Here is a 23,063-nt window from a genome sequence, read left to right as displayed (position 1 = left end):
TAATAGGCATATTTTTCCTTTCTAATTGATAGGAACTACACCCTAAATTACAGAATAGGCTCCGCTTCTTACTGTTTTTGAATAGACGGTTGCTAAACCAGGGCCTTTTTGTTTGTTTGTTTTTTAAAGTAATACAGCTGTGTTTGCAGAAATGGCTTTCATTCTCTATACTACAATGTTGCCTGCCCTTTCAAGGAATAGTTGACCGTGCACAACTCCCATGACACTGTATTAATTGAACATTGCATAGAGTTTTCCCCATTTTAATAACAAGTAAAAACTCTGAAGTCAGTTTTAATAGCTCCCTAGAGTAAGTTGTGTATATATATTTGCCCAGAAGATTAAGTTGCAGTCTGAGCACTTTTATGAAGTGTTTGACATGGATGTACGACTGTTTAAATTAGTATATCTGAGTCTCTGCAGTATTCCCAGACAGAGAGGATCCTGGAGACTGCAGACTCAGCTGTTAGTGTCTAGGGAAAGAGTTTGAAGATGGGCCATATTGCTTTATTAAAGTACAATGAAATGTGACCATCTCACCAGAATAGTCATGGGTATCTCTTGTTTCTGTGCTCATACTTGTTTTGGTGCTGTTTCTTTAGGTGGAGAACTCAAGACAGCAAAAGAGCAGGTGCATACGGCTATTAGGTGGAAGGGGGAATGGAGGGCACGGGTGTTACTTTTCTTTATCCAATGTCATGCTATATAAACAAACAGATTGCTTTATTATTTGGAAGCATTAAAGTGAAGGACTGTGATTTAAAGGACCATGTATACTATTCCATACAGGTATTGAGGCTCCCGTCCGTGACACTGTAACTCTTCATTCAACAACTCAAAGTTGCTTCTGAAGATTGGGAAACAACTGGATCCAACTGAAGGCTAGCTTCCAATTTAAAACAATGTATTCATATGCATATCAATCCTCTGAAAGCAATGGTGACTAGAAAGATGTTAGCCATTCTTTTTTGCTATCCCCTAAAGTTGGAGGACAGTGAAAAATGGTAAAAGCAGCACATTCATATATTGTGGAACTCTATGCATTCCCTTAGAAGAGCCAATTGGAGGTGATTTTTTAATGCTTTAATGCATAGCAATGTGATCTTTTTGTGAGTGTCACAAAACATTTGTAGATATTACAGGTCTAAAAGAACCACACACAAAAAGCAATACAACATAGGTCACAGTGATCTCATCCCACTATATCTGCCACGGAATTCTACAAAATTCTGGAATTTGCATTTTTCTGATGTATTTATAATACTATGGTTGAGAGCCCTACTGCTCAAGTTCAGGAGAAATGCCCATGATTTGTTTCCATATCAAGAATGGGGCATATATCATGAACACTAGTACATGAGGAAAAAATACGTTTATTGGTTTACCATTTTAATACACAGTTCCAGATTTCAAGCCTGTGTGTGCATTTAGGTGACACTTCCTAGGTAACAGCTTTATTTTTAAGTGGGAGCTTGAAGGTGTGTTCTTAAGACAGCTGTACAATATGTTGTCTTGGAGAAAATAGCCCACTTCTTTCAGAGATTCTAAATACGAGCTCCTTCTTTTGAAGTGAGGTGCCGCTTAGCGCGAGACTTCCTGTACAGCAACTGACTGCTGGTTTGTAGTGTTGCACGGGACTGAGGGAGACTTTGGCGAGTGGATTGTCTGGTGGAAGGATCCTCTAATGGTACATCTTCTGACGTTGGGATTCTGATTTTCTCACTCGAGAGTGAATTATGTCTGCTCCTTTCTGAAAGAAAATTTGGAAACCTAAGATATGGAATATACTGAGAGAATCTTGAGTTAGAATATACTGCGACCCCACCCCTAAAAACAACCTCCCATGCCTCCAAAAAGTTAGCTTGATTTGTCCTGTGAAAGCTATTACATAGCTTATCAAGTAGCAGTTTATTAGAAGTTTCCAGATCAATTTTCTTGGGGTTTCAATGTACAACACATACCTGCTCTTGAATCTTTATGAGGTTCTGATCCTTGGGTTGAAGTCCTAAAGAGAAAAATGAAGGCGTTAGCATAGAATCAGAACAGTAGAGTTGGAAGAGACCTCATGGGCCATCCAGTCCAACCCCCTGCCAAGAAGCAGGAAATCGCATTCAAAGCACCCCCGACAGATGGCCATCCAGCCTCTGCTTAAAAGCCTCTAAAGAAGGAGCCTCCACCACAGTCCGGGGCAGAGAGTTCCACTGTCGAACATCCTCACAGTGAGGAAGTTCTTCCTGATGTTCAGGTGGAATCTCCTTTCCTGTAGTTTGAAGCCATTGTTCCATGTCCTAGTCTGCAGGGCAGCAGAAAACAAGCTCCCTCCCTCCTCCCTATGACTTCCCCTCACTTATTTGTACATGGCTATCATGTCTCCTCTTAGCCTTCTCTTCTGCAGGCCAAACATGCCCAGTTCTTTAATCCGCTCCTCATAGGGCTTGTTCTCCAGACCTTTGATCATTTTAGTTGCCCTCCTCTGGACACATTCCAGCTTGTCAATATCTCCCTTCAACTGTGGTGCCCAGAATTAGACACAGTATTCCAGGTGTGGTCTGACCAAGGCAGAATAGAGGGGTAGCATGATTTCCCTGGATCTAGACGCTATATCCCTATTGATGCAGGCCAAAATCCCATTGGCTTTCTTAGCAACCACATCACATTGCTGGCTCATGTTTAACTTGTTGTCCACAAGGACTCCAAGATCTTTTTCACATGTACTGCTGTCTAGCCAGGCGTCCCCCATTCTGTATCTTTGCATTCCATTTTTTCTGCCGAAGTGAAGTATCTTGCATTTATCCCAGTTGAACTTCATTTTGTTAGTTTTGGCCCATCTCTCTAGTCTGTTAAGATTGTTTTGAATTCTGCTCCTTTCTTCTGGAGTGTTGGCTATCCCTCCCAGTTTGGTGTCATCTGCAAACTTGATGATCGTGCCTTCTAACACTTCGTCTAAGTCGTTAATAAAGATGTTAAACAGAACCGGGCCCAGGACGGAACCCTGCGGCACTCCACTCGTGACTTCTTTCCAAGATGAAGACGACGCATTGGTGAGCACCCTTTGGGTTCTCTCGAAGATAATTGCCAGTGGTTCTGAAATAACCTCAGCTAGTTCCTTCAATACTCTTGGATGTATCTGATCTGGCCCTGGGGACTTGAATTCGTTTAGGGCGGCCAGGTGTTCCTGGACAACTTGTTTCCCTATTTGGGGTTGGATTTCCCCTAATCCTTCATCCATTTCATGTTGCTGAGGTTGAAGATGGCTTTCTTTTTGTGAGAAGACCGAGGCAAAGAAGGCATTAAGCAGTTCTGCCTTTTCCCTGTCACCATCACCCCATCTTCTCCCAGAGGCCCTATCGCCTCCTTGTTCTTCCTTTTTCTACCAAAGTAAGCAAAAAAAAAAAAACTTTTTTGTTGTTTTTAATGTCCCTAGCAAGCCTGAGCTCATTTTGCGCTTTAGCCTTGCGAACATTTTCCCTACAGGAGTTGGCTATACATTTGAATTCTTCTTTGGTGATTTCTCCCCTTTTCCACTTCTTGTGCATGTCTCTTTTGAGTCTTAGCCCGGTTAGAAGTTCTTTGGACATCCATTCTGGCTTCTTCGCACTTGTCATATTTTTTTTTCTTTGTTGGCACTGTTTGCATTTGCGCCTTGAGTATTTCACTTTTAAAAAACTCCCATCCATCCTTAACTCCCTTGTCTTTTAATATTGGCGCCATGGAATGCCGCTCAGCATTTCCTTCATTTTTTGGAAGTCAGCTCTCTTAAAGTCCAGAATGCATGTTTGACTTGTCTTAGTTTCAGCCTTCCTTTGTATGGCAAACTGCAGGAGCACATGGTCACTTGCCCCTAAGGATCCGACAACTTCTACTGTATTGATCAGGTCTTCCACATTTGTTAAGATTAGATCAAGAGTTGCTGATCATCCTGTTGCCTCTTCTACCTTCTGGACCATAAAATTTTCTGCAAGGCAAGTGAGGAATTTGTTGGACTTTGTGCTCTTGGCCGAGTTTGTTTTCCAGCAGATATCAGGATAGTTGAAATCACCCATGACTACTATATCTCTTCTTTGTGCCTGTTTGGTCAGCTGCTGACAGAAGGCTTCATCAAGTTCTTCATCCTGGTTCGGAGGTCTGTAGTAGACACCCACAACGAGATCTTTTTGAGTCCTGGTTCCCTTGATTCTTATCCAGATACTTTCAAGCTGGTTTCCCAGATTACAGTCTTGCATTTCTTCTGCAACGTAACTGTTTTTGACATATAAAGCTACTCCCCCTCCTCTCCCATTTGTTCTATTTCTGTGAAAGAGGTTATAGCCCTCAATGGCTACATTCCAGTAATGGGAGTCATCCCACCAGGTTTCAGTGATGCCTATGACATCGTACGTGTGGTGCTGTGCTAAAAGTTGGAGTTCATCTTGCTTATTTCCCATGCTCTGTGCATTAGTGTAAAGACATGTAAGCCCCTGTGACCTTCCCCCGAGCTGTTTATTTGGGATTATTGTGCTCTCGGTACTTGGTCCTTGCTGTGTTTGTGCAGCCCTCCGTTTAGCCTTTTGGCGGTTCCCTGTGGTCGTGGGTGATATAGTGTTCGCCAGGCTGTTGTTCCCCTCCCCCAGTGGATCTAGTTTAAAGTGTGCCTGATTAGGTTTGTGAGCCTGTGTGCAAAAAGATGTTTTCCTACTTGTGTGAGATGCATCCCATCACTTGCCAGTAGGCCATCCTCCTGGAAGAGTAGGCCATGGTCAAGGAAGCCAAAATGCTCCTCTTGACACCATTTTCTGAGCCAGTTATTGACCTGTACTATTTTTCCGGCCCTTGTAGAGCTGTGTCCTACAACGGGGAGGAGGGATGAAAAGATCACATGTACATTACACAGTTTTAGCTTTCTTCCAAGGGCTCGAAAATCATTTGTGATCTTTTGAAAAGTATGCCTAGCGGTATCATTGGTTCCTACATGAATCAACATAAGGGGCGGAGGGTGATGGGGCTTTAGGAACCTGCTGAGCCTCTGAGTGATATGGTGTATTTTTGCCCCCAGGAGGCAGCATATTTCTCGAGCCATCCCATCCGGTCTGGAAATGATGGCTTCCGTTCCTCTAAGGAGGGAGTCACCTACTACCAAGACCTGTTTCCTTTGAGGATTGACAGGGTCCCTTTTGTGCAAGACAGTGTGTATGTCCCCTGAAGAGTGTTCCTGTTGAAGTGAATCATGTAGGTGTAAAGTGTTGTCCTCCTCCTCCTCAACATCCCCAGTGCATTCATCAATGACAATACATTGAGATGCGTCTGAGAGACCATCACTCTCCTAAGTGTGTTCCTGTTGCGCCTGGTCTACGATTGGGGATGGAGCATTTGCATGATTACATAAGTGTGAATGTGGTGATGCACTGTCCCCGTTAGTGCTATCCCCTGCGCATTGATCAAGGGTGGCCCACTGAATGGTATCTTAAGTAACTGTGGTTCTCCACAAGATGTGTTTCCTGACTGTATGTTAGTGGTGTAAGAATTTGGAATCTGTTGTGTAAATCCAGCTGAGCAGAGGACTTCTGCGGAGGCTGCCTGGTCCTGTGTCTCTTTCTATGGGTGACCTCCATCCAAGCCTGAGGGTTGTCTACCTTTAAGTTGATCTTCCCATAAAATTCCTGATCATGGTGGTGTTGGTGTGATGCAGTGTGATGACTCATGGGCCATGTAGTCCCGTTCCTAGTACTATTGTGGCAGATGAAGAGGAAAACTTGGGTTTCCCACCGTTTCAGCCAGAATTGGAGCCCTTGCACCTGCAAGATGTTTGCCCACAAGAAGTCAGCCAAACAAGCCTTGAGCAGAAATCTCCCCCGTTTTCTCGCCGGGATAATTATAATCGAGATAGAGGCGCTAGGGAGGCGAATTGCAGAAGCGCCAGAATTGCTGCCAGACAATTAGCTGATTAAGCCTGTTTCCCTTGGGAAATCTTAAGGAGTCATGCATCTGGACACAGTATGGGTTTCACTTCTTGTTCCCCAGGGAAAGTGTTCCTTGGCGGGAAAACAAGATCCTATATAGGTGTTTACCCGCAAGGAGATCCTTGCGGAGTCAATTCGTCAGCTTCGGGAGTGAGATCGTGTGTGGACTACGCTACTCCTGTTCCTTGTTTCCAGGACCTTGTTCTTGTTCCAACCCTGCCTTGTTCCCCGGACCTTGCCACGGACCTCGCCACGGACCTTGTTCTCGTCTCCTGCTTCTTGTTGCCTCGAATCAAGCCTTGTTTGCCAAGAATCTAGTTTGCTCTCCAGCCTTGTTGTCAAGCTCTATTGGGCTAAAGGACCTTGTCATTTCCCCACACTTTGCTCGGCAGAGTGTGTGTTTCGGTTATTGGATTATAACTTTGGACTCTAATATCTCATATTGGACATTAATTTCCTGGACTATATTTGACCTTTCCTGAAAGGTCTACTTCTGAACTTTATTCTTCACCTGTTTTTATTGACTTTATATATTCCTTTAATAAAGATATTAGATAGATTCTGGTCTCTGCGCATGGTTATTGGTGCTCTGCAGCCTGGGTCTTGACATGCAGGTTGCAGATCTATAGCAGCGTGCTGTGCAGTGTCCAAGAAGAGCTTGAGTGCCTGAATGTTCTTAAGGGTCTTAATGCGGGCCTCGAGTTGTTGGATCCTCTGCTCCATCAGAGTCATCTGTTTATACTTGGTGCAGGTGTAGTTGAGTAGTTGTTGTGCAAAGAAGGTGAACATGCCGCAAGTTGTGCATGTGGTGGCAAGTATTTGCTGTTGATCCATCTCTTGGTGAGTGACGTGACCAAGCAGGATCGTGTGTGTTGTGGGCAGATTGCTATCCACCTTCCTGTGTGTGTGTTTTTAATGTTGTTTTGTTTATTGTATGTACTGTAAGAACATGTTTTAGTGTAGGAGTGGTTTTGCGAGCGCCGTTAGGCGAGCGACGCTCTCAGAAAGCTCCAACAGGAAGCCAGTACTTTCAAAACAATAGCCTCTCCTCACCTTCCAAACAATAGTAGAGCAGCTAGCCTTAATTACAGGAGGCAAGCCCACACTCAAGAATCAGCACAGACTCAGGTTTTTTAAGGCAAAGAGTCCAACAGACAGGTTTTTAAGGCAATCTAAGAAAAGAGTAGGCAATCTAAGAAAAGAGTGCACAGTCTCAGGTTTTTAAGGAATCTTAGACAGGCCTTACCTAAAGCAAAGGAGCAAAGCTGCCTTCTTGCTTCCTCTCCTCACCTCTGCATGAACTCAGCTGCCACTTGAGTTCAGCTTCTGGCTCAGAAAGCTCCAACAGGAAGCAATCTAAATCAACCTAAATATTACATTGATACTACCTGATTAGGAAACAGTGGGAGATAAATATTGACCTAAATGTAGAAAATAAGGAGTGGAAAGGACATTTTATCAAACCATAGTGTGTTTGTTTACATCTGGCTCTTTGTGATGTGCAATCCTACCTCCATTAACTAACCTTGGCTTATTAACAAGGGATAAGCAACTCTCTAAAACAAAGTGACTCATGTGGCCCCTTGAGATGTTGTTGGAACTAAAACTTTCATCTCTAGCCAACGATGAAAAATGCTTGCTGGTGAATTAAATGTGTTTTCAAAGTTTGATCCTGGTAAAATAAATAATGGAAGTTACTACTCTGCCTGCCAAGTGAAATCGCATTGCAAGCAGTCCCCAGGTTACAAACATCTGACTTAGAAATGACTTCTAGTTAAGAATGGAAGTGAAACAACAGGAAGTGGGAGAAATTTATCTCAAGGAAGGGAAATTAACTCCTGAAAGTGTTATAATGAAGAAAAGTCTTTCTACTGAAGCTTTCTCACCAATCAATTTTTCCACAACAAGCCAAATTTTTCAAAATCTAATTATCACAGGGCAGAAAGTGAGGCGAAATCTTCTGAACGGGCACAGACAGCAAAACAAACCCCACAGGGGTGTTAACCCTTCCCTGTGCTATCCAAGGCTAAAAGATATACCTGTTCTGACTTACTCACAAATTCAACTTAAGAACAAACCTACATAATCTAACTTGGGGGTTGCCTGTATAGGCCTCAAAATAATAAGCAAAGACTCTGTTCCCCTTGGATGGTGGAGTCTGGAGTAAGCTTCAGAAAAACACAATCAGTTACAAGCTTCAGCCATCCATATATTTTCATTTATAGTTCCCATCAATCCTAGCCAGCATGCCCAATCATAAAGAATTGTGGGACTTGTCGTCCAAAACATCGAAAGGGACAAAGATTTACATATGGTGGCTCCACTTCCTACAACAATTCCTCTGAATTTACCTGGGCTGATTGTCTTCATCTAGTATTCTTTTCTGAACTCCTTTTTGAGACTTCATCAGAGACCGCACATTCAGATTCTGTGCTTCACTTTCCTTCTCTGCCTTTTGCTGATAATTCAACAGGTCACGTGTGGTCACATCAGAGCGTATGAAATTTGACACAAACTCTTTCTCTAAAACATTACAGAAGAAGAGGCAGTTTCTGTTTAAAAGTGATGCTTTGAAGCTGACATAAGCACAATATTATTGTGAGATAATATTAATAAATTGGCTATCTGTATGCCTGGAAGGGCTATTCTTCATCCTGTTTCAGTGGGAGAGAATATTCTGCACAAGTATCCACAGACAAGACATTTTCAGAATAAGAAAATAATGGCTCAGAATCAGTGAGCACACTACTGGTCTTGACTGTAGATCTGTTTCAACACTTGTACATAAACAAGAATTCTCATTTTGAGATATAGATCAATAATTTTAACAAGCTGGTTGCCGGGGTTACATTTTCTTTCTGAAAGAAAATGATACACAGATCTTCATATTTAGTTCATTTTTGCCTTAATATTTCTGTAAGCGAATCCGGTTCTTTCTAAACATAAGGCCCCTATGTTAATTGAAACTCCAAAAAACTAGGTGACCCATCACCTAAACAAAAATGTATTCAGCCATCAAATTTTGCAACGAAAACGAATGGTTAGGGGGGGAAAATCAAATGCAATTCGTGTGCATATTGAGATATATCTGTAGAAAAACTCTAAAGAGTAATAATGCCACATTCAAACATTGATTCATGTTCTGTCTGCGTAGTTTTCTTCTTACCTTTTATACTTGCTTTTGAAAGCCAATTTTGGATCTCTGCAAGGGAATCTGTCTGCAAAATATCACGAAGCTTTTCAAGTATCTAGATGAAGGACAGAATGGTCAAAGGAGACATTGCAATGGAATAGCTAGCATTATTTTTAAAACCAGTCTATTTCTTTTAAGTTTCAGTTCAAGTTAGGACCATAATTGTATGTATGTGTGTGTATGTGTGTGTGTGTGATCGATCTATTTGATCTATGGTGGGTTGAATCTGCTGGTGCAAAGTGCATGGATATAACAGGTCCACAGCATTACAGTTAAAATAGAGCAACATAGCTATATATATTTCCAGAATTAAACCATATTTTGTTATATATGTGTGTGTGGGGGGGGGGGATATGATTTGAACATGTTTTACTTAACAATACATGATGTATAGTATTTCTGATGCATTCTGGTCCCAATATTTCAGCTTTTATGTGTTGGATATGTGCCCATAAATTATCATTCAATGAAATAATGGTGTTTTATACATTTATAGATAAAGAGGAGATAAAATTCATTTGCATGGCATTCTTCTTCCACAGAGTTCGATGGTGTTGTGCAAAACACTTAATTTAACTCTGCCAAAGATAGTGATATTTCCCCCCAGACTAAAAGAAAACCCTTTAAAGCCATATGTGCAGAAGGCATTTCCTGTAGAAGTTTCTAGCTGCCCCACAAACTGCTGAAGGACTGGCATATATGTTGAATGCTTGTGCCTCCATATATTTCAGAAGTTATGCATCTAATTTCAGCTCAAACGCATGTTCAGAGACTTCAAAATCCCCCCTGAATATTCTGTAATGACATGTACTTAAATGTTTATCCAACCAGCAAGATGCTAACAATAGGAATTAGTCTGGTTGTCAGCCAGTATTTCTTTCATGTAAATATCATAACAGGAAGAAAATCTGCATCCGGAGATCCAAAGTATATTTTAAAATGAAATATGCAGGAATAGCATAGGAGTTCTACTGCTTCAAAACAAAGTCCTATCTATTCCAATATAGTATTTACTGCCTTGGCCATCTATTGGAAAATCCTAAGTGGAGCACAAGGGGAATAGACCTCTGCCAATTTTCTAATGAATTTGATATTTCAATGAATTTATTTAACCTGTTTTCAAAAAAGTCTAGATTAGTAGCCATAATGACATCTTGTGGCACTATTTCTATCTATGCATTCTTTAAAAAATAAATGCCTTTGATTGGTATTGAGGAGCCCCAATGGTGCAGTGGGTTAAACCGCGGAGCTGCTGAACTTGCTGAATGAAAAGTTGGCAGTTTGAATCCGGGGAGCGGGGTGAGCTCCTGCTGTTTGCCCCAGCTTCTGGCAACCTAGCAGTTTGAAAACATGCAAATGTGAGTAGATCAATAGGGACCACTCTGACGGGAAGATAACAGTGCTCCATGCAGTTATGCTGGCCACATGACCTTGGAGGTGTCTATGGACAGCGCCAGCTCTTCGGCTTAGAAATGGAGATGAGCACCAACCCCTAGAGTTAGACACGACTAGACTTAATATCAGGGGAAAACCTTTACCTTTTTATGGTATTGAACTTTCCAGTATTCACTTCATTTGGGTTACCCTTTTCCGTACATTTCCCAGCTTTGTAAACGTGTTACTATAATTTATTTATTGTAATTAATTGGGGTCAGGTTTAGAATAAAATTAGTTATTTCCATCCGAAAAAAATTATTGGGACTTTGATCTTGTATCTATTCTTAGACCACATTCATGAGAACTAGGTTATTTGCTGTTCTGAAATTATGACTGTTGAATTCTCTCCAAATCTTTGCCACATCTCAAATTGTCTTGGATACTACTAATATCAACTGCTTATTTGATGGTCTGATGTATCATTCCTGTTTGATAGTGGCAACCAAGTTTATTCTGATACTTGGAATGAGTATGTAAGCATGTATTCTACATTTGAAGTGCCTTGAATCATTGTTTGGTTTGATAATGAGTTCCACCAAACTCAAACTCTTGGACTGTCAAAATTTCTAGATCTATCTCTTTTGTTCATTGGGACATAATAGTCATTGCCTATGTGAGCCAATTTCCTCACAGTTTATTCAGATCATTTGGTTCCAGACTGACTGAGCAAGCCATGCATGTTTAGTTGAAAATAAAACAATGCAACTTACATCGAATCTTGCAAAGTGAAAGCATGTGATATGAAACAATCATTCCCTATTGTATGTGTACTCCTACATGGGAAGGTGTTGGACTAGGCGGCCCTTGTGTCTCTTGCAACTCTACGATTCTATGTATCTTACTTGTATTTCATATTCCAAGTAGGTTGGAGCATAATTAAAATTCTCTGTGATTTCTGGCCTGTAACGCATCACCTGGCCAGGTGAAAGATGGCGATCCGTGGCACGATCTCCTGGAAGTTTCCTCACAAGATCACTCTGATGATAAAGTAAAAAAAGAAAAGAAATCCCCAATAGACACAAAAATCAAAATGAAAACTTCCTATCCTAACTTTATTTCTGTGGAAATGCAATAAGATTTGAACTGCTCTTATATTAAATGGTTGTTTTTTAATGTATTCAACAATCTTGAACTGATCTTTATGTTTAAAATGCTATAGACTAGCCTATCCCAACCTGTTGTCTTCCAGATGTGTTGCATCATAAATGCTAGATCCCCCCCCCCCCAAGTTGTTGAGAAAACACAAGGTTATGGGATAAACAAAGGGTGAGAAGCACTGCCGTAGTACATACCTTCATTGAAATTGTGGCTGTTGTTCCAAGGAAAACATGATTTCTACACTAAATTGGAACATTACTGTAGTTGCTTCTCTTTAAGCATCTGCTACATAAATGGCTATTACTGGACCTTTGTAGATATTGGGTTGAACTGGTGGTTTTTTAATTACTGTTTCATTTTGTTATAATTGTAATATGTACACCAAGATAACAGGGCAGTTTTCAATTGTATTATACAGTTTTGTAATATAACAACTGTGAATTTCATCACACACAATAAAATCAGCGTTTCTACAAATTTAAGAATCAACAACCTATGGAGCCCATCACATGACCCAAGCTTCAACTTTGAGTTCCAGGTATTTTGTTATTTCTAATGTGTTGGTTTTTCTTATGATTCCTAAGTCGATTGATAATTGACTTTTTTTTCAATTTCCCACATAGAGACCTGTAAAACAACCAGTTTAATCTGTGATGGGAATCCCCCATTGCCCGTTTGTAAATGAAACAATGACGCCGACATGGAGGGAGGAGCTGAGATACGTAGTATTGTTTCCTTTCTTTCACCATTACCGTTTTGAGACCGGGGAGGAAGGAATGATAATAGATCCCTTTTCAAACATAAAATAAATAGATTTCGCTTTATAATTGAGAGATATCTGTGCTTATAATAAATGAAATATGCCTTATACTTCAGGGGATTATTATATCATCTTAACTTCTAGTTATGAATGGGGGTGGGACAAAAGGAAGGGAGAGAAATTTACCCCAAGGAAGGGAAATTCTCTCTTGTAAAAGTTATTATGGGGAAAAGGTGTTTACACTGAAGCTTTATCACCAACCCTTGATTCCACAACAACTCATATTTTTCAAAATCCAATTATCACAGGAATAGAAAGTGAGACGGAGTCTTCTAAAAAGGGGTACAGACAGCAAAACAAACATTACAGTGGTGTTTACCCTTTCCTATGGCATCCAAAACCTTCTAAAAACCACATTTTGGCTGAAGTCACACTTAAAAATGTACCTGTTAAGACTTATATACAAATTCAACCTAAGGACAAACCTACATGACCTATCTTGTCCATAACCTGGGGACTTTCTGCATGAATATGTGTGGAGCTTTCCTAGATTACCTTTTGCTTTAACATAGGGGTGTTTGTTATTTTTCTTGTGAGCTCATCTCTCATAAATTCTGAAATATAAGAAGAAATGAGTTAGCATGGCAGTATTAATGGGTTGAAAGCAAATGAGACAATAAAAAAAAAACATCCACGCAGTGCTGTGTTTATTGTGGAAATAATATCTTCAATTCAAGTGCAAAGTATAAAGTTGATATAAAAACTATTTTTGTACAAACAATGTACAATCCAGTATTTTCATTGTGTGGGAACTGAAAATCCTCAAGAGGAAATACTTTGGGCGGTAAATCAACTTGGCCGATGAGATGGTGATACATGGTGGATATTCTCTGTCAGATTTTAAAATAATTTTCCAAAGTGGTCCTTTGCCACATTCTCTCTATGAAGCTCTCTTGGCTATTGTATTGTGGATCACTGATAGACAACAAAGTGGAATTTGTCCCAACAATTCCTAGCCACTGATCTTTACTCCAAATCAGTGGGAAGACAAGGGTTTAAAAGTAGGCACAAAGAAGTCAAAAAGACTGAAGTAAGAGTTTAATGTGACCATTCTATCCACATGCCTCTCTTCTCTAAGAGTAAAGTTGTGATTTTGAATTAGTGCTAGAAGTTATGATTTACTTACGTTCAGTTTTCAGCGTGGGTAGGTTTGGCAGAGTGTTTCTGGGAACAGAAGCATCACCAGTTGTTCCTGTGTGCTTGTATAGCTGACTGTATGCTGGCCCTGGTAAAATGGCGTGTCCTTCATTGATTCCTCGGTCTTTTACAGCACAGATTGGGGCATCATTTAATCCTAAGCAAAAAAAAAAAAAAAGCATCCTTTTAATATCCTCCTAGTAGTGTTGGGCTTCTTATAATAATGCTGTACCAACATGGGTGTTGAACCATAACTTGATTTATAAAACAGATTAATCGTATAGACAGAATGCTTATTTCAACAACTGACTATCCAACCACAACGCTGCTTCATGGAAATTTCACATACATAAGTCTTGAGAATTCATTTAGTAGATGCAGAGTATTTGTGAACTAACACTTGAGTTGCAAGTGAGCTTGTGAACCGACTACTGCATTTGAGTTGACGTTAGTCAGTTTGAAAATTTTGAAGACTGATCAATCAGAGTTAATGCTAGTTATGCGGTGTTGCAGAATCTATAGGAACACAGAAAGCTATCTTATAAGGAGTCAGACCATTGTTGTATCAAGCGCAAGCACTGAATAGTATCAGATTCTTGATGAAATAAAGGAATACAAGAATCTACCTTATATTGAGGTCAGTCCATTGGTCCATCTAGTCCTCCAGCTTTCATTAGCAGCAATGAGCATTCGGTGTTTCAAATAAGGATTCTTAAAAATGGAGTGGCCTTTACTCATCTTGCTGTTTTTATCTTGAGTTATTCACAGTATTTGAGAAAAGAGGTGGTGATATGGGAGAACAAGGATCAGCCAGAATGAAAACTTCTCCACTTTTCATCCTTGGGTAGAAGCAGGAATTCCACCAAGTAAGAAGCTGCTGAAATTCCCTCTCCTATGCAACCATTAAAGTTACATGAAGTCTCCCAAGTTCTCATTCTGGTAGGTATAGCAAATGGTTTGATATCACTGGACTTCGAAGTATATCATCTGCACATCTGGAGACCATTATGGGCAGCTTTACCTGATGCAATGCTACCTGCATGTTAATGCCCCCCCCCCCAAATATTGCATAAAATGTTATCAGTTCTACTTTGGATCCCTCCCCCCCCCCCAAAAAAATATACGAAAGAATTGGATACATCACTTTTACCTTTACCTTTAATGTGGCACACTGTTTTAGGATGTGGAGTGTGCCTGCAAACGAAGTAAGTTGCTTTCCCGTAAGGTGTCAGCTCAGGCTCAGGTTGGGCTTTGAAATTGATATTCATCTTAAGGCTCTTCTGTTTTCTTTGCAGTTACTCTGAGTGTAACAGGAAACAGTAACATTTCACCAGGAAGTGCCTATACTGGTAACACAGATGAAAATAAGGGTCAGACCTGTGAACACAAGATATTCTTTTATAATGTGTTTGCATCCCACCTTGCATTCCTTTCCATGCAATTACAGGGCTGGGAATCACACAATCTTTGTATGTTGCTTGCAATTTCCAGCTTTCTTTGCCGTTGGTTATGCTGGCTAGAGATGCTGGGAGCTGCAGCCCAGACAATGTAGAGCCACATGATTCCTACTTGTGCTTAAGGAAATGTCCTCACAAAATAGATTATAAATAACATTGAGAAAAATATAATAAATAAATCCACATCATGCTATAAGATAGCACCAGATAAAACTGTACACAATGGGACACCATTAAATACATTTTATGTATTGAAAGCTATTTTCAGGCTACCTGTAATTTTTATGGTGAAGGCATCATAAAGGATAATGCAAAATACAAAACAAATGCAACAAAAATCCAACAAATTTAAATTCAATAGAAATGCAGCAAAACAAACATACCATTTAAACCAGTAGTCCAAGAATGATGGAGAGATAGGTATAAATAAGTAAGATATACAGAGAAGATCTGAATCACTGAAAGGTCTGATTTCAAAGGTTTGGGGCTACCACAAAAAAGGCCCTCTCCTTTGTACTCACTTCACTCGTAATAGGGAAAACAGGTTTGTGCAAAAAAAAAAATCCTTAAAATAACAGGTCCAACTAAATTTTTAAATCTAAAAATCAGTCCTTCAAATTGGCTTATAAAACAGTGACAGTGGTATAGCTAGTGAAGGATTAATGTTAAATAAGGACTTTCTGAATCATCCTTAAAGCCAGCCCACAAAGGACATAGTATGATACTCTAGTCTAGCTGCCACCACAGCATAAATGATATAACCTACAGCATTTCAAAGAAGAAGAAAAATTGAATGCCAACTACAGAAAAATAGATGGTCAAACATAACACTACATGTTTATCCAACCTTTTGTAAAGGTACTCCCTAAGTGGTAAAATGTTTATATTTTTCACTGCACATGATTTTACTCTTCTGTGTATCTTGCATTTATCATTTTATTTGGCAATGAAAGGTAAGCATGAGCTTCATTTCCAAATCTAATGGCTGAAACATCTCTGAGGACATTTCAGTGTGGGAAAGGAAATGGATTAATCATGGAGAGCATATGTTACCCTTAGTTTGACAGTTCCCAATACACAATCACTTTGCCAGCACACAATATATCTCCTGGCATATGTTAAAAACTACTAAAACTCACTCTAAGAGGCTGCCTTCTGTTGAGCCAAATATTTATTATTCATCTAGCCCAATGTTTTATATTCTGATTGGCAAAAGCTCCCTTGTGCAAGGATCTACCTGATTCTTTTAGCTGAAAATGCTAGGGAAGAAAGAGGACTTTTCTTCATGTAAATTTATACTTTACTTTAATACTGATTCATAGCTAAGATATACACACAGAAATGTTTTCCACTGCAGTTAAGGCAAAATATCTAGCCTAATATTGTATATCAATCATAGTGCTAAATGTCTTTAACACCACTGGGCATAGACCTATCTATCTTTGTCGGTGGAAATGCTTAGCTATCTCCATCAGAAATTATATTTTAAGCCCACATTTGCTGTCATGACTATATACTATAAAACAGTATAGGAATCCTTACAAAAATCTGTAGTATAAAGACAGTAGGGCTGGGCTTTAGCACAGCTAGTAAATCACCAGCAGTAATAAGATCTACCAACCAAAAGGTGGCCAGTTCGAAGCCTGGTTGGGGTGAACACTCGACTGTCAAGCCCAGCTCACTGTTTACCTAAAGAATTCAAAAACAGCTTAGAGCTGTAAGTAGAGAAATTAGGTATCGCTAATTAGCGGGGGAGATATTTTACGATACCATAAAGAACAAGACCAGAAATGTGACGACCAAAAAGAAGATGGAAGGAGGAAATCATGATGGCTCATAGAGAATGGAGCAACAGCACCCCCTGTGACTGAATCCGAACTCAACCTCCAAGGCATTGAAACTGGACTTTAAGACAATATACCTCCTTTCTATCTGTTCTGTTCTGTCTATCCAAACGGCATTGAATGTTTGCCGTGTATGTGTACTGTGATCCACCCTGAATCCCCTTGGGGAGATAGGGCAGAAGATAAATAGTGTGTTATTATAATATTATTAGTAGTATTATTATTACCTGTTGTATAGCCGTAAGAAGAGATGTTTTGTCCAACAACACAAGTATTATAATAACTTTATTATTTTAGAGTTGGTTGCTCTGTCTTCTGTTTTGCTGGAAACCCTTGATTTGCTAGGTTTCAAATAATTTATATTGAACCAAAAATCAGTTTTACAATGATATATCCAGCCCCTGTCTCAGTCAATGTGAGACAGCCAGACTTCAACCTACATTTTGCTCCCTCTAACTTCACTGTCTTGTGGCTCCACTGAACATCTCAGGAATCAAAGCACAAACCTGAAAGCAACAGTCTGGAATTCACATTTGGAGCCCAAGAATCTTTTCTTCCCAGTGTTCTGTGTGCATTACTTTGTTTATGACATCTTCTAGCATCATACTGTTCTACTGAAAGCACACTGTTATCTTGGAAGGAGTAATGATTTAAAACTGTAAAGTAAGCAAAAACCTTTATCAGAGTCTTCACACCTTACTGCAAATAATATTTATTTTTATGACTATGCAGCCTATACAGAAAGATCAAATGGGATATAAAATATAACACAAAATAAAGTTGTTTCTAAATAAAGAACAAAATCCAGAGCTTTCTAACCCTCTGGATTTTCCTACCACTTTGTCCAACTTTACCCCCTCCTTTTTTTTCTTCCCTTTTTAAATTAATTTTTTATGCTTCCATTCTCCTTGTAGAGGAACACAGCATATCTGTTTAGGAGGAAAAGGCTTTCTTTTGAATACTGAACATAAAAGAGAGAAAACATCAAGAGCATGATGGTATAGTCAAGTGTGCCACTAGATGGTACTATTTCATATCTTACAACATCCCATGGATGAAATTTTCCCCATATTTGAAACCATGCAGTACCATTCTACTCTATGTACTACTCTCTGGAATTACCTGTCCTGCTCTCTGGGTTCCTGAAATATGGTATGTTAGTAACGTGATAGCACTTTATCTCTTTTCAAAAATTTTAACAAATACATGTATGCAATCTTGCAATGGATCCAGTTGTATTTGGCACAGAAGTACTGCAACTAAAATGCACCCAACCATTCTTGTTTGTCTTATGGTCCTAAGAAGAGCAAATGAATGAGAAGAAACATCAGTCTGGATTGTGGTTTACAGGATAGTCTGGAATTGTTTGGTCTGAAGCACGTGAAAAATAAGGCACCCTCACTGAGAGCATGCATGTTTTTTTTTGGTTTTTTTTATATATATACCACTCTTCTCCCCCAGGGGGACCCAGAGCGGTCTTACATAATGGCAAGATTAATGCCACATATAATACAAAATATAGTAAAACAAACGATTGTAAAAACACACTTAAAAACCAATATCATACCCCATTTAAAACAGTAAAACACTGTGTGACCATTATAACAGGGCCAATAGCATTGGGCCAAAAGTCAGAGCCAGTCTGTATTCAATTTCACATTAATCCAATAAATGCATCAGATTATATCAACCGTATCTTAGGATGGGCCAATAGCTTGGTCCCACATCCAGGTCTTCAGCTGCTTCCTAAAAGACATGAGTGAGGGGGCTCCCCTAATCTCCCTTGGCAAGGAGTTCCACAGCCGTGGAGCCACCACCGAAAAAGCCCTGTTGAGAAATGTGGGAAAGCCGAATGAAAGCTGCAGGAGAGGGCAATCTGTTTGAATCAGTGTTGGATACCAGGTGATAAATCAATAGCAATCTACAAGCTCAAGGCATTTTTCTGTTGAAGACAATGGACAAATAGCTGTCTCCTTCATGGTCAGTGGTCACAAAAAGCTTCCATGTTGAATGGTATATCTACTTTGACTTAGTCTACAATTTTAAAGAAACTATCTAAGGCCCCTTCTACACTTCCATATATTCCAGATCATCAAAGCAGATGATCCTCATTATCTGCATTGAACTGGATTATATGAATCTACACTGCCATATCATCCAGTTCAAAGCAGGTAATCTGAATTTTATATGGCAGTGCAGATGAAGCCTAAGATGCTGAACTCTAGCCACAAAACTGATTCAGAACCTTGGAGAGCTCTTTTACAGTTGGATTAAGATATGAAAGGGATTTGGAGTCCTAAAGACATGGACATGATCTGTTGCCATAGATCTCTCTTTGTAGTGAACTGAACTGGCACTAAACTCAACATTGGCAACTCAGTAGTGCCAGCACTAGATTGGAAGACCACGGGGCAAGTTGTATGACACATACAGAATTGAGAGGGAAATGGGCTTGGCCTTAAGAGGAATGGTTGAGGAACTCACAATGCTGCCTTGCTACTATCTGCCATCTAAAGTGGTTGCTTCACTCTGTCTAATAATACACTGACCCTGGAAGTGTCTTAGGATCCAGGGGCAAAGTCTCAGAAAGGTCTGTGATGGCAAAGGTGAGGATCTAAACAACATCTGGCTGAAACAGGAGATCTGGCTAAGGCCTTGGATTTATAATGTTACTTTAATCTTTTATCAAGTAATCCTAAATAGGAAATTTATAAATTGTAGATAACAGTCTTGATTACCATGTCTGTCTAGAAAAAGCAAAAGAAGGAGAAGAAGGACCATTGTGGTCCTCAAGTGCATCTTCCAGAACGGATCTCAGTGCTGGAAGGCTCATTTGTAGGGCAAACAACAATGGAACATCCACCATTGATTAATTTTCCTCATAGCAGGAAGATATAGCAGCAAGACCTGTACCAGTAATATTGTTGTCTTCATTAAAAATGTTGTTTTCATAGGCAAATTGCATATGACTGCCTAAAATGTATGTGTATGTTCCTATTAACTTACAGCAATACCTTACATTTCACAGGGTTTTCTTAGGCGAGGCATATTCAGAAGTTGTTTCCTCTGAAATATATCCTACAGCAACTGGTATTTGTTGGTGGTCACCCATTCAGGTATTATCCAGGGTTGTACCTGCTCAGTCTCCAAAATCAGACTGGTACTTGTACATTTTATGACAGTAATATACATATATCATCTTATATTATATTGCATTATATTAAGCAAGAGTTGTGCCTGTAACAAGTGGCTATGCAAAGATTGCAAGTTGTGATTAACTATGAAGCTATTGACACAGGCAGAAACGAACAGAAGTGACGACTGAGAGCCAATAAGGGGAAAGCCTGATAATTAACTAGAAGGGAAAAGCAGATGGAAGCCTTGGAACTTCCATGGCATATCTTAATAACAAATTGATGTGTTGCATCAGTGGTTGCCATGTAATGGACTGACGTGTAAAGTTACCATTTGAGTTTTCAGTACAATGGAAGATTAAAAAGATTATAGAATATCAGGAGCAGTGCAAGATAATTTGTCATTAGCAAAGCAACAAATAATAACAACTGGTGAATTTCACGTCAGCAAAATGGGAATCTTCTCATGGATTTAGTTTGGTATTATCCAAGGCACTAATCACATTTTATAGGTAAATTTTGGACAAACCTTGGAAAAGATTCATTACTACTACTTCTGTCTTTCTTTCTCTCTCTCTCATGCACACACATCACAAATTGTGTGGCATCAAAGTTAGCCCAGTTACATATACCATGCATATATATAGGGTTTAAGATACATAAATTAAATATGCACATATTTTTAACAGCCAGGGAGAATCTGGCTTGAACGTTCATATGAGTTCCACATTGGGTACACAACTTGCAAATCCCATCACTGTTGAAACTATTTTAGGCTTAATCATTGTTTTAGTAATATATTAATGCCCTATGTTACTGTTACTCAGGTTTGCTGAAGATAACAAATGTCAATCACCCTACAGTCAAGTAACCCACCTGAAATTTGTTATACTAAGGAAGAAACTATTGGTTAGTTAAATCAATATTTCTCAAATAGAAGATGAGAGCAGCTTTGATGAAGAACTCACAATACACCCCTCAAATGATGGTATCATCTAACCCTGTGGTTAATTCACACACTGTTCACAGCGATGCATTGGAAGTCTTTCTATGTGTAGAGTGACGTTGTAAGCAAGAAAACCCTTTGGCCTGTGGAAATATCTCACTCTGAAGTGAGGGTGAGACATTCTCCCAGCTTAAACCATTTGTGGATAGCTTTTCATTCAGTGACTTTCTTTGAGGTGGAGAGAGTGTGACTTGCCCAAGACCACCTACTGGATTTTCATGACCAGTCAGAACTGGTCTCCCATTATATTAGTCCAACATTCAAGCCATCACATTATGCTGGCTCTATTGTTAGCTAATAATTAGAGATGTGCGCAAATTTTTTTCCTTCGTTTCTTTCGTGCTATCGTTTCATTTCAACCGTTCATCTACATAAAACGAATGATAACATTTTCGTAGGAAACGAGAGATGACACAAAAATGAAAGCCACACAGACATTGTGCTTGCTTTTGTTTTCACCCCATAACAATAAACAGGTACTGACAGAGGGCTGCTTTCCCATTACATCTGGTGCGTGGAAATGGGTGTTAATTTTATATATATATATACACATATATACATACATACATACACACACACACACACACATACATACACACACACACACACACACACACACACATACTATAGCTACTCTGGAAATCTAAGCTGACCCTGGCAGAGGAATGCCTCCACATTACATCTGATGTGTGCCAATGGGTGTTAATAATAATAATATTATTAATAACAATAGTACTCTGGGGAATATCCAAACATTTCAAAAGTTGGTGGGCTAAACAGGATCGAAATGCTCTCCATGTGTAGCGATTTTCACCCCTCTAGGCCAAAAAAGAGGGGAGGTGAGCCTCGGAAGCCCTTCCATTGCCACCAATGGTACAAAAATTTTCGTGTAACCAAACAAAAATTCGTGTTGTATAGGCAGCCCATTTTCATTAGCGGGAACCAAATATGAAAATAAGACAACACGAATGAAACTACACAAAACGAACAGCAATTCCATACAAAAGCACAACAATACTAATAATGAGCTGATATTAAATAAATTAGTAAACAAAAATAGCCAAAGCATGTTCTTTCCTCATGTTTGCCATCACTTGTATTCTTTACGTTAGATTAACCTGGTACTATCAGGCTAGTTGTTTTTCTTACATGAGGGAGAATGCATTCCTTTTGTTTATTTCATACAGCTATAGTGATGGGTGCAAGAAGATATTTATATTACTTGGCATTCCCCTGTATACAGGTTTCCAAATGCATTTATGACACTACCAGTGTCATATAAGAAAGACACTATTTATGACACACTCATCTCTACTTTGCATTTAATAACTCACCTCCTAGTTAAACTCTAATGTGAGCAGGAATTAGGGTTGCCAGGTTTTCAAACAGCAATAAGGGGCACTTGACATTTGTGATGTGGAGGGCCAGCAATTGGGACATTGCCATTAACATGTTTGTGTTCTACCAAAATACCAAATTAAAGTATTAATTTCAGTTAACTTGGCCATGTAATTTTCTATAAAATTAATATATTGTCCACATTCATACATTACATGATGCATACCTCTCTATCTGGTCTCTTGCCCAAAATATAATATTGTCAGGCATCTTGTTTAGTATCTATAAAAGGAAAAGCTTTCCAACCATCAAAGAGTGAACATCCCTGACAGTAAGGGACTCCTGCCAGTTTTGTAAGGGACAAAGTTTCCAACAGAAATTGCTGATGTGGTTCTCAACCTGTTCTCAAGCTACGTAATTAACTCTGCAGTTCGTTTTATATACTGATAGATCACTGGTTCTCAACCTGTGGGTCCCCAGATGTTTTGGCCTTCAACTCCCAGAAATCCTAACCGTTGGTAAACTGGTTGGGATTTCTGGGAGTTGTAGGCCAAAACACCTGGGGACCCACAAGTTGAGAACCGTTGCACTAGACCTTATTGGAAACCCTAGTAGTGGGAATCCCTTTCAGCAAATGGCTAAGATGGTTCAGGCTAATACCTT

General features: G+C 39.5%; 1 protein-coding gene across 5 annotated transcripts; it reads right to left on the bottom strand.

Annotated features, from left to right (window-relative positions):
* Positions 1-1,357: 1,357 nt before the first annotated feature.
* c5h4orf17 (chromosome 5 C4orf17 homolog) lies at positions 1,358-17,523 on the bottom strand. Of its 5 annotated transcripts, none has more exons than XM_062982312.1 (9): positions 17,429-17,523; positions 14,772-14,967; positions 13,611-13,778; positions 12,980-13,038; positions 11,409-11,543; positions 9,103-9,184; positions 8,288-8,459; positions 1,962-2,005; positions 1,358-1,750 (listed from the first exon to the last, which is right to left on the bottom strand). In XM_062982312.1, the coding sequence occupies exons 2-9, from the start codon at positions 14,887-14,889 to the stop codon at positions 1,545-1,547; spliced, it is 984 nt and encodes a 327-aa protein (XP_062838382.1). In that variant the 5' UTR covers positions 14,890-14,967; positions 17,429-17,523; the 3' UTR covers positions 1,358-1,544. The 5 variants fall into 5 exon arrangements, with proteins under 5 accessions (XP_062838382.1, XP_062838381.1, XP_062838383.1 ...); XM_062982311.1 differs by having other exon boundaries at positions 17,363-17,457; XM_062982313.1 differs by having other exon boundaries at positions 14,778-14,967; positions 17,150-17,446.
* Between the last annotated feature and the right edge of the window lie 5,540 nt (positions 17,524-23,063).

Source organism: Anolis carolinensis, chromosome 5 (genome assembly GCF_035594765.1).
Source record: "Anolis carolinensis isolate JA03-04 chromosome 5, rAnoCar3.1.pri, whole genome shotgun sequence".
Taxonomy (NCBI): Eukaryota; Metazoa; Chordata; class Lepidosauria; order Squamata; family Dactyloidae; genus Anolis; species Anolis carolinensis.
This window is presented reverse-complemented; position numbering and strand designations above follow the sequence as displayed.